This window comes from Vitis vinifera, chromosome 17 (genome assembly GCF_030704535.1).
Source record: "Vitis vinifera cultivar Pinot Noir 40024 chromosome 17, ASM3070453v1".
NCBI classification, from domain to species: domain Eukaryota; kingdom Viridiplantae; phylum Streptophyta; class Magnoliopsida; order Vitales; family Vitaceae; genus Vitis; species Vitis vinifera.
The window spans coordinates 5,783,505-5,793,724 of NC_081821.1; the positions used below are offsets into that span (position 1 = coordinate 5,783,505).

General features: G+C 31.6%; 2 protein-coding genes across 2 annotated transcripts; one reads left to right on the forward strand and one right to left on the reverse strand.

The window, feature by feature from the left end:
* Positions 1–4,465: 4,465 nt before the first annotated feature.
* Positions 4,466–7,834, reverse strand: LOC100246800 (flavonol 4'-sulfotransferase). Its single transcript, XM_010665576.2, has 2 exons — positions 7,713–7,834; positions 4,466–5,195 (listed from the first exon to the last, which is right to left on the reverse strand). Exons 1-2 carry the CDS (start codon positions 7,832–7,834, stop codon positions 4,652–4,654), a joined length of 666 nt encoding a protein of 221 aa, XP_010663878.1. The 3' UTR covers positions 4,466–4,651.
* LOC132252793 (flavonol sulfotransferase-like) lies at positions 7,669–8,986 on the forward strand. The gene has a single exon (XM_059734011.1). The coding sequence runs from the start codon at positions 7,833–7,835 to the stop codon at positions 8,862–8,864; it is 1,032 nt and encodes a 343-aa protein (XP_059589994.1). The 5' UTR covers positions 7,669–7,832; the 3' UTR covers positions 8,865–8,986.
* Positions 8,987–10,220: the final 1,234 nt, after the last annotated feature.

Sequence of the window (10,220 nt, forward strand, 5' to 3'; positions counted from 1 at the left end):
GAGCAGATTGAGCAGTTCCGAGCAGAAGGCGCGACGAGGACGTCTGTGGCATAGGTGGGGGAGATTGTCACAATATGATCCAAATGAGCCTCCCCATGGGCTTATATAGAGCCAGGAAGCTTCTGGAGACTCCTAAAGCGGGAAGAGTGTGGAACGTTCTAGAGATGCCTGGAGAAGTCCACACAACTCTACATTATGGTGGAAGACATGAGAAGAGTCCACACCCTTCTAGAGAATTCCAGAAATCTCTTGTATATACTTGTACATAGACTTATACCTAGAATGATGTAGGACATTCTAGAATATACTTGAGTTGTAAGGAACCCTCCAAGGTTCTAGAGAGTTCCATTGGTGCCTATAAATAGGTGAGGACCTCATTTGGCCAAGGCACCAAGCAAGTGAGCTTCCAAGCACTTGTAAAGGCTTCCTTGAGTTAGTAAGAGCTTCCATTCTTTAAAGAGTTGCCTACTAAGCTTCTTAAGATTTCGAGTCGTGAGCATTTTAGCCTAGCAAGTTAAGCATTGGGAACAAGGCTGATTTAGGAAGATCAAGCGTCTTGACTTGCCTAAGTGTCGCACGAGCTTAGTGAACGACTAAGTCTGTGACATATCGCCGTCGTTCATGCAATATGCCATCAGAATCACATGTTCATTGTTATACACCGATTCAAGGCAACCTTACTATTTCTATAAAGAAGCTTCAAGGAATTGCTTTACCAGGGGAGCGAAAAGGAAAATTTTGGATGTGGCATAGGTGTCTGCTATGTCCTCGCACCAATGGGTTCTCTCCAGCAACACGCAGAGTAGTGATGTCTGATGCTGCATAGGATTCGTCTTTTTGGAGAATTTCAGAACTCAGCTTTTCAAACCATGCTACTGCAAGCAGGGCCCTGATCGAAATTTCTCTATTGTACCAAAATACTTAGCCTTTTTACGTAGTAACTCTGGTCAAGAAAAACTAGAGAAAGAGTCACTACGGCTTTTGTAGTATTCCGGGTATCGTTCTCAAGGACTGGCTTATGAAAATTGTTAATACTAAAATAAATGAATTGTTTTTGTTTAAATCATTAAGTGAAAAACAATATGTGAATAATGTGAAACTAAGTAAAAGAAATTAAATTAATAAGAGAAAATGAATATTGATTTTAAATTCAATTGATTCAAGTTTGGGGTTTTCCACAATCCAACCTAGGGTATAGAAATTATAGAAAACAAGGGTATTTTAAGTAATATGATCTTAGGGTTTTGGGATCCTTGGCCACGATCAAGTTGAGTTCTATAACTCAAAATTGCATCCGAAACCTAATTTTTCCTTTTTTAAAACAGATTCCTAAAACCATCAAATGAATGAGATTGATTATCAATTTAAGATTTGGCTTTTTAACTATTCCTACTCCTTATAGCTTTGTTTAGGGGCAAATAACGGTAGGTAAAATGGGAATAACTAATGATCAAGAATTACCAAGAATCACTAGTATCAAGTAATAACCTACTGTATCATTCCCTAAACGAACTCACAAGGATAGGATAAAAAAAATTGATAAATTGTCACTCAACCAATAATTAATCTCATTGTTATAATAATTCACCCATTGTCCCTATAGGTTTCCTAGACCTTAGGTTTTCATGCTTCAAGCCCCAAGTTGGATCTTAGCCTCTCATGGGGGTGATGTCACATTCACAATCCATAATAGGGTAAAAATCCATAATTTGAATCAAAAGAAACTAAAAACAATATATTCAATAAAGAAGAAAAAGAAAACAAACCAAAGTTCTCGTCTTCTTCCTCCTTCAATGTCAAAAACTCTAGAAAAAAATCCAAGATCCCTCAAACCTAGAATTGAGAGAGTTTATATAATATCCTCAATTACCTAACATGTGGCACACTCTCATTGGCCATTTATTACAAAATAATTTCCTAAAAATGATTAAAAAATAATAAAATGATGATTTCTAGTCGTGTGGGGTCCACCTAGGGCGGATGGAGTGCTTTAGATGCAATTCCCGAGGTAGAGGAGGCGGAACATCAAAGTGGCAGTGGGTGAATTCAAAATTGGTGTCATTTCGAAGTGGATTTCAAATTCATAAGTTGAATTTCGAAATCATAAGTTGAATTTCGAAATCATTTCTAAATGACCCTCCAACTTGGTGCAGTTGTCTTCAAATGGCTATAACTTCTCCATTTCAGCTTCGATTTGCAAAACGTTTGAAGCGTTGGACTCCTGACTTCCCAAGCTTCAAAACAATATATAGTATGTATATAATGGACTCCAGAAAGTGCTCCAAATTTGTCCTCAAAGTCAGAGTATATAATGCCATCAGATTTTTGAGTTCTAAATTTCCATGCAGCTAAATCTTGCTTCATGCCTCATTTCCCTTGCTTTCTTGCCTTCTTTCTTACTCCATAATGGTCATTTATCATCCTCCAACCTCATGATATCCTTGTTTTTCCTTTCCTTACGTTCAATGAGTCTTGATTCACTTATTTCCTCATTTAGCTCTTTCTTGATCTTTCAAAATCTAAAGTCATTCAATTTGCACAATTTTCTTCCCTTGAACCTGAGATAAATCTCCAAAGTATAGATTAAACTCATGGCTAGGGCCTTAGCATTGATTTAGGTCAAGTTGGGTGATTTGAATGTCCTTTGGTGCACAAATCATATCGAATATGTGCCATTAGAGCACATATTTTGGCTCCAATCAGGCCCACAACACCATTGCATGATTTGGTGACTATCCAAGCATCTAATCAAACCTCTGGGGCATGTACTACATGGCCACCTTTAGCACGGCCACCTTTGGGCCACGTGCCATCTCCCAGTACATCATTTTTTATTTTTGAAAATAATTTTCCAAATCTTTTTCTTCAAATAATTTTCTGTATTTTAGTTTTTTTTTTAAATAATCCCAACTCCACATTTTTTTTCATCCTTAGAATTTTTAGGTTCCAAAAATCCTTCCATTTTTAATAAAATTTGTTGCCACTTTCTTTGGCAAGCAATTTTCATATTTTCTTTAATTTTTAAAAATGTTTTAAAATAAGTATGAATTTTATTTTGTAATTCCAAATGATGAAATTTATGAAATTAATTCACGCACAAAAATAAATCGGGCTTTGATGGGGCCCAACATCATTGAATGTTTTCTTTAAAAATAAATTTGAGTGAAGCTCAATACCTGTTAGTGGTGATTTCTTACTCTATTTAGTGGCATGTGTGATATACTTTGTGTTCATTATGGTTCACTAACCTCATTTCATGACAGCGCATTAGTGCTTGCTACTAAGGTTCTCATTCACACTCACTTTGACCATTCTATCTATATTGTTATGAATCTCATGTGTGCATATCATTTTGGTATCTCTTGATCTATCAGTTAATTGTCACGTCTACTTCATCTCATTAGTAGAGACCCGTTTTTAGGGACTTAGAGGGGTACTACAGTCTTTATCGTACCTTCCCAATAAGTAACTTAACCCCCGAGCTCAAATTCGGTTTTTCACCGACCGTCTTTTCCAAATAAAAAGTCACACTTAAAGTTTTCTTTCCTATTTTGTTTACCCTTTTAAAATAAAACAAAAATAAGTAATGACTTCAAGTCATTTTCTAAAAAATAAATCATTTTCAAACAAAAAAAACGAGTTTGTCATCAAGTGAAAACGCATGAACAGAAATGCAGGGTCCACACATCTATTTATTTGTTTTTCAAAATAATGTTTTATTTTCCTAAACCAAAATAAAATAATATATATATATATAGAAAACCTTTAACAACTAAAAGAATAAAAAAATAAAAAAAGTTTCATTTTAAAATTATTTAGAAAATAGTTTTACATTCTTAAAATTAGAAAACATTTTTGTATTTTTAAAAATAAAAAATATTTTCAAAATATATCTATTAATGGTTTTACTCATGTTTTTTTTTACTATTTTAAAAATAATTATATAAATATAAAAATTTATTAAAAATAAAGGTAATATATATAAGAGTTAACTTTAAAATATATTTAAAAATATGCAAAACGTATTAAGAAGATTTTGATTCTAAATAAACTATTATTCTACCTCAATTAAATGTTCTTAAATGTAAATTCAATCTTTTTCTCTCCCAAAGTCAGGAAAACACCAATATTTTTATTTTTATTTGGCATTACCTTCATCATGATACAAAAGCAAATAAACGATTTTTTTTTCCCTTTTTATGAAATATTTTCAAAACAGTTGTAAAATATAATTTTTAAAAATTATTTTATAATGTTTTGTAAAACAAAAATTTGTTTAAAAAATTAAAATATTCTTAATTTATTTTATATGCTTTTAAATATTCTATATGATTATTTTGAAAATAATTCTTACAAAATAAATGGAAACAAATTAAACAATAAAAACATATTCTAAAAAATCACTCTATACTATATTTTTAAACTTTACCATAGATGTTGTGCTCAAAATGAAGAAGACATGGTATAAATTAATTATTAGATTCACCCATTGCTACTACCACCGAGAATACTCGAGGTTGCAAGCATGTTACAGTCTCCATAAAACATTGAAGATTTAATCTGGACAGCTTACAGATCTTACTTAAAATTAATTAAAACAAATCTAATCAAAACACAAGTTAATCTAGAGCTATATAAATGGAACAGCAGATCATCTCTCCACAGAGTCATGAAATGTCAAACCAGAACCAGACAGCTTTTGCTCTACGATCTTGTTAAGGCGATCCACCATGTCATTTGTGAGATGATTCCTCCAATCCCCAACCTTACCTTGCCTGAAGAATATATGCTTGCCAATCTTACGTTTGCCTAGCTGGAATGTTCCTGTATTATTCACTTTCAGGTTGCTTAGATTCTCAAAGCTGCAAAGCTTTAGAATTTCATGCACCACGCCTTGCCTTTCTTCTTCTGAAGAGAAGGGGCAGCCCATAAACTCTGCTAGCCTCTTGAGATGAAATGGTGAATCCTTCTTCATATCCTCATACTTCATAAACAGGACTCTCTCTGGCCACTCTAGGCTTGCCTTCCAATACCCTAATACATGATCCCAGAAGGGTCCATAAAAAGAAACTCCTTTGCAGAACTGCTCAAAAGCCTCTTCCACGGAAAGATGTTCAACATTATTGTCTGCCATTCTATTCAGGAAGTAAAATGAAGAAACAAACACATCTTTCGGGTGTCTCTTCAAAAAATATCTTTCACAATTCTAAAAAATTAGATTTATAGGTGGTATTTATTTTTTTGAATTTTTGCTGAAAGCAATTTATTTCTATAATTTAAGTTGTTTATTTTTCTAATTTTTTATTACTTATTATAAACTTTTTACTGAATATAAAAAACCAAAATATGTAACTTTTTCTAAATACAAAAAATAACATATTGGTTTTTCTTTACTTTTTAATATTTAATAAAAATAAAATACTATAAAAACAAACAACAAAATATTTAACACTATTAAACATTAAAGTTCTATTTAGAATTAAGTAAATAAATATCATCTAAAAGTGTCTCTTAAAATGACTTTTTTTATAATTTCACAAAATTCAATATACACGAAAGGTGTCTCTTAAGGTGACATCTTCCATAATTTCACAAATTTTAATTTATACTATAAGTGTATTTTGAAATTGATTTTATATTAAAAAACATATTCTATAATTCCAAAAAAATTAAATTTATATTAAAAATATCTTTTTAATAGATATTTTTCACAATTTCACAAATTCCACTTTATACTAAAAAGTATCTTTTGAAGATGTACGTTTCATCTCCACCCATAAAAAGTAGGAGATCACCTCAAGCTCAATATAGAACAAGTTTGCACTTTCAATATATACAAAAGTTTTTATATTATATGAAAAAGTCTTTGTTTTCAAAAAAAATAAAAAATAAAAAATACATCCGAGCATTATTGTCTTACTTTTTATTTAATTATTTAACATGTTATTTACATTATGCTTGTTTAATTGCTTTAAAATTTTATTTTTATTGTATTTATTGAACTATCTATATATATATTTGATAGGATGAAAAAGAAGAGTGGAAATGGATATTCGGATATTTAAATAATTTAAATGATAATAATCATTTAAATCCTACTAATAAATGATATAAAACAATTTAAATTTATTAGTTTACCTTTTTATTTTTGTTCAATTTATACTAATTTTTATGGTTAATTTTTATTTATTGAATAAATATTATTTTTTAAGTCTTATTATTTAACCAAAAAAACTTCAAAAAGATGTTTTTTTTTAAATAAAAAACTTATTTTAAATTATGTGTAAAAATATTATTATTAATTTATTTTTCTTCCATTGTCATTTGCATTATTATCAAATATTAAAAATATTTCTGGCAATTTCTTGGGATCAACATTTTTTGGCACCACCATTCATTTCATTACTACCGCAGTGCTTGTCTGGTGGTTAGGGTGTAGGTGAGATATATTTCTGGGGACCACATTTTTTGGCACCATCATTCATTACATTACTACCGCAGTGCTTGTCTGGTGGTTAGGTGTATGTGAGATATATTTATTTCAAATGGGAAAAGTGTAGTTGAGATTTATTTTTTATTTTTTATTTTTTAAAAAGAATATAAGAATTTTTATCTCATACTTCTATTAAAAATCTCTTCAAAACTTTAAAAATACTTCTTTAAATTTCAGAAATTTCTAAAACTATTTGCAAATGCATCAAGTATATAGCTACTTTGTATATAAAAATTCCCACATTTTCTACTTTTAAAACAAAAAATAAAAAATAAATCTAAACATTTCTTCTTTTTTTTAATTATTTAATATGTCATTTATATTATGCTCGTTTAGTTACTCAAAATTTTCATTTAACTATATAATTTACTATTATCAAACAATTTTATTATGAATATATAAAAGAGAAAGATAAATATATTTATAAATATATAATTAATGTTTTTTTTTTCTTAGATAAGTTAAATCTTTGATTTTCACATATGAGTATATGGTTGAACATAAAGATTTAATTCATTTTACTCGTTCCTTTCGTGATAAGCAATATATATATATAGCCAAAAGCACATTCTTTAAAGTGGATCCGTGACAAGCAATACATAGATATAGTCAAAAGCACATTCTTTAAAGCGGATAATATTTATAGGACGAAATATGAATAGTTATAAATGGAGTCAGAATAAATGTCAATTTTGATATGAAAATTTATTCAATGGTGTAAGGAACTTATAAAGTAAATCTCGATTATAATGTGGGAATTTGTTTGACTCATTAAGAAATGTATTTGATCTATCATCATGTAAGATATTAAAACTCTGATAGTTGATTGAGGTGGTTACAACTTATGATATCACACTCATAAATACACATGAAGGTGGAGTTGTAGCATGGTTCAAAGTCGTGGTATCGATCATTAACTCGAAAGGTCATGAGGTATATTGGTCTTGGTGTTTCGATTTAATATTGGACAATACGTAAAATAAGATAATTAGAAATTTCATCAAAAAATTATAAAAATATAATATTAATTATAAATAAATAAGCTGAAAATTTTAATAAAATGATTTTTTTCATATTTAGCTCAATGTTATTTGTGATAATATTAAGAATTGATGATTTAATTCTCACCTTGCCATATAAATACTTTAATTTATCTCTAAATCCCATTCATACCTTTCATATCATTTTACTTCACTGATTTGAGCTCCCAATCTCCCACCCTTGCACGCCACCGCCAAGAGCCACAACAGACGACACCACCTGCAATTGCAAATTTGCAACCGTGCAAGACCCAACAGAGGGGGAGCAATCTGACTGTGAGCGGGCGTAGACAGGTATCATGGCCACTGTTCACCCTCCTGAGAAATCTTTGATGCGGGAGGATGAAGATGAAAAAGAGAAGGCCAGGAAAAGAAACAATGAGATCATATCAAGTCTTGGAAAAGAAGAAGGCTGGATGGAAGAGTATACGTATGAATACCAAGGTTTTTGGTACCCTTCAGTGACTGTAGTAGAAGGAGTCATGTGGGTGCAACAAAACTTCAAGCCGCGCCATGAAGATATTCTTCTGGTCACCCTTCCCAAATCTGGCACAACATGGTTCAAACCTCTCATGTTTGCTGTCATGAACCGAACCCACTTTGATCTCTCAACACACCCTCTTCTCACCACCAGTCCCCATGATCTTGTTCCCTTCTTGGAACTGTTCCTCAGCCACAAGATCCCCTTCCCAAATCCGGATACTTTCTATCCACCTCAACTCTTCCAGACCCACATCCCTTTTTCTTCATTATCACAATATGTAATGGAATCTCAGTGTCGAATTGTCTATATTTGCCGAAATCCGAAAGATGTGTTTGTTTCTACATTTTACTTCCTGGAGAAAGTGAGAGATAAGAAGTTAACACCCCTTTCACTTGAGAAGGCATTTGAGCTGTTCTGTAAAGGGGTCTCTCTGTATGGACCCTTTTGGGATCATGTATTAGGGTACTGGAAGGCAAGCTTGGAAGTGCCTGACAGGGTGCTGTTCTTGAAATACGAAGATATGAAGAGGGACTCCTCTTTTCATCTCAAAAGATTGGCAGAATTCATGGGCTACCCTTTCTCTGTAGAGGAAGAAAAACAAGGAGTGGCGCATGACATTCTAGAGCTGTGCAGTTTCGAGAACCTAAGGAATTTGAAGGTGAACAAGACAGGAAAAATAATTACAAGTAACAATAATCAACTGGAGAATCATAGATTTTTCAGGAAAGGTGAGGTTGGAGACTGGAAGAGACATCTAACAGCTGAGATGGAGGACGGCCTTAACAAGCTGATTGAGCAAAAGTTGGCTGGTTCTGGTTTGGCATTCCGTGACTCCTCCGAGGCATGAGCGCCTGTCTATCTACTGAGTTGCGGATGTGATTATGTAAGGGTTTGTATTAAGTTAAGTGGTTTGAGGGTGAATTAATATTTTGTATTAATAGTTAAGTAGTTTGCATTTATTGGTGTGAATGTAAGAATTCTCCGAGTTTGTTTGATAATTATTTTCAAAAATAATTTTAAAAAACAGTCTTTAAAAACAATTTTTAAAAATTGTATTTTTTTTTTTTTATGTTTTATAAAATAAAATTTTATTTGAAAACATAAAATATTTTTAACCTATTTTTAATATTTTAAATATATTTTTAAAATAATTTTTATATCTACTATTTTATTTTTAATCATTTTACATGTTAGTATAATTATTTTTTTAAATAACCTTTAAAAAGTAATTAAAATATATCACATGAAAACATCGTATTTTCTATTCTTAAAAAAATATCTTGGATATTTACATATATCTTATTAAAAAATTATCAATCACTTAAAAAAAAATTTGAAACTCTTCTGAGTCTCCTCAACCCTAAAGGTCCAAGTAACAAGATAAAGAGTACCAGCAACAAGGCATCATCAGTATGTGTGCATTTTATAAAGAAATGGTCTCACAATGATAATTGATCAAATTAATGAACTGATTTTTTTTTCCTGTATTTTAATAAGGAAAAAACCCTTGAAGACAAATTTCCGCAGCTCCATGGTTCTAATGAAAAAGGTAGCTCCAAGATTAATTAATTGCCAAGCTCCATGCTCTGAAAATTGCAGCCACTTGAGTATGGGATTTCATTGTCGTTATTGTTCAGGCGACATCAGAATGGGCATCACATGCCTTAAAGATCAGAGCTGATAATAGACTCTCAATTATTGGCTCTGCTTCCTCTAGTGCGGTGGGTTGCTGTCACATGGCAGCTTTTAACCTTTCAGCTATGGTGATGATGACTCAAGCATTTTTTAATTAAAGCATCATGAAAACCATAACTTTTTCTTTTTTTAATATGGAATATCCAAATTCTAAATAATTCTCCACAAATGCCCAAGTTGGTTGGAGCGGCTCTTATTTGCTGATTGTTGAAGAAACAGAGGCAAGAGGAAAGCCAAGTGAACAAAACGTTCTAAATGTCCTGCAATTGCTTTTCTTTTTGCCCACATTTTCTTGGTTACCAAACAGAGCACCGATGAACATAATAATGAATTAAGAGTATGAAGGCAGCCTGTGTTGTTCACTGAAATGTGGCTATCATCATTTTCTGCACCTGTCAACTTCTTTAGAACTTGGCTTAATGGGGATCATACAGAACCACTAAAACCAGCAAAATCTAAGGGCCTTGATCAGCTGTCACCAGTTTTGATCCGGTTTTTGGAAGTCACT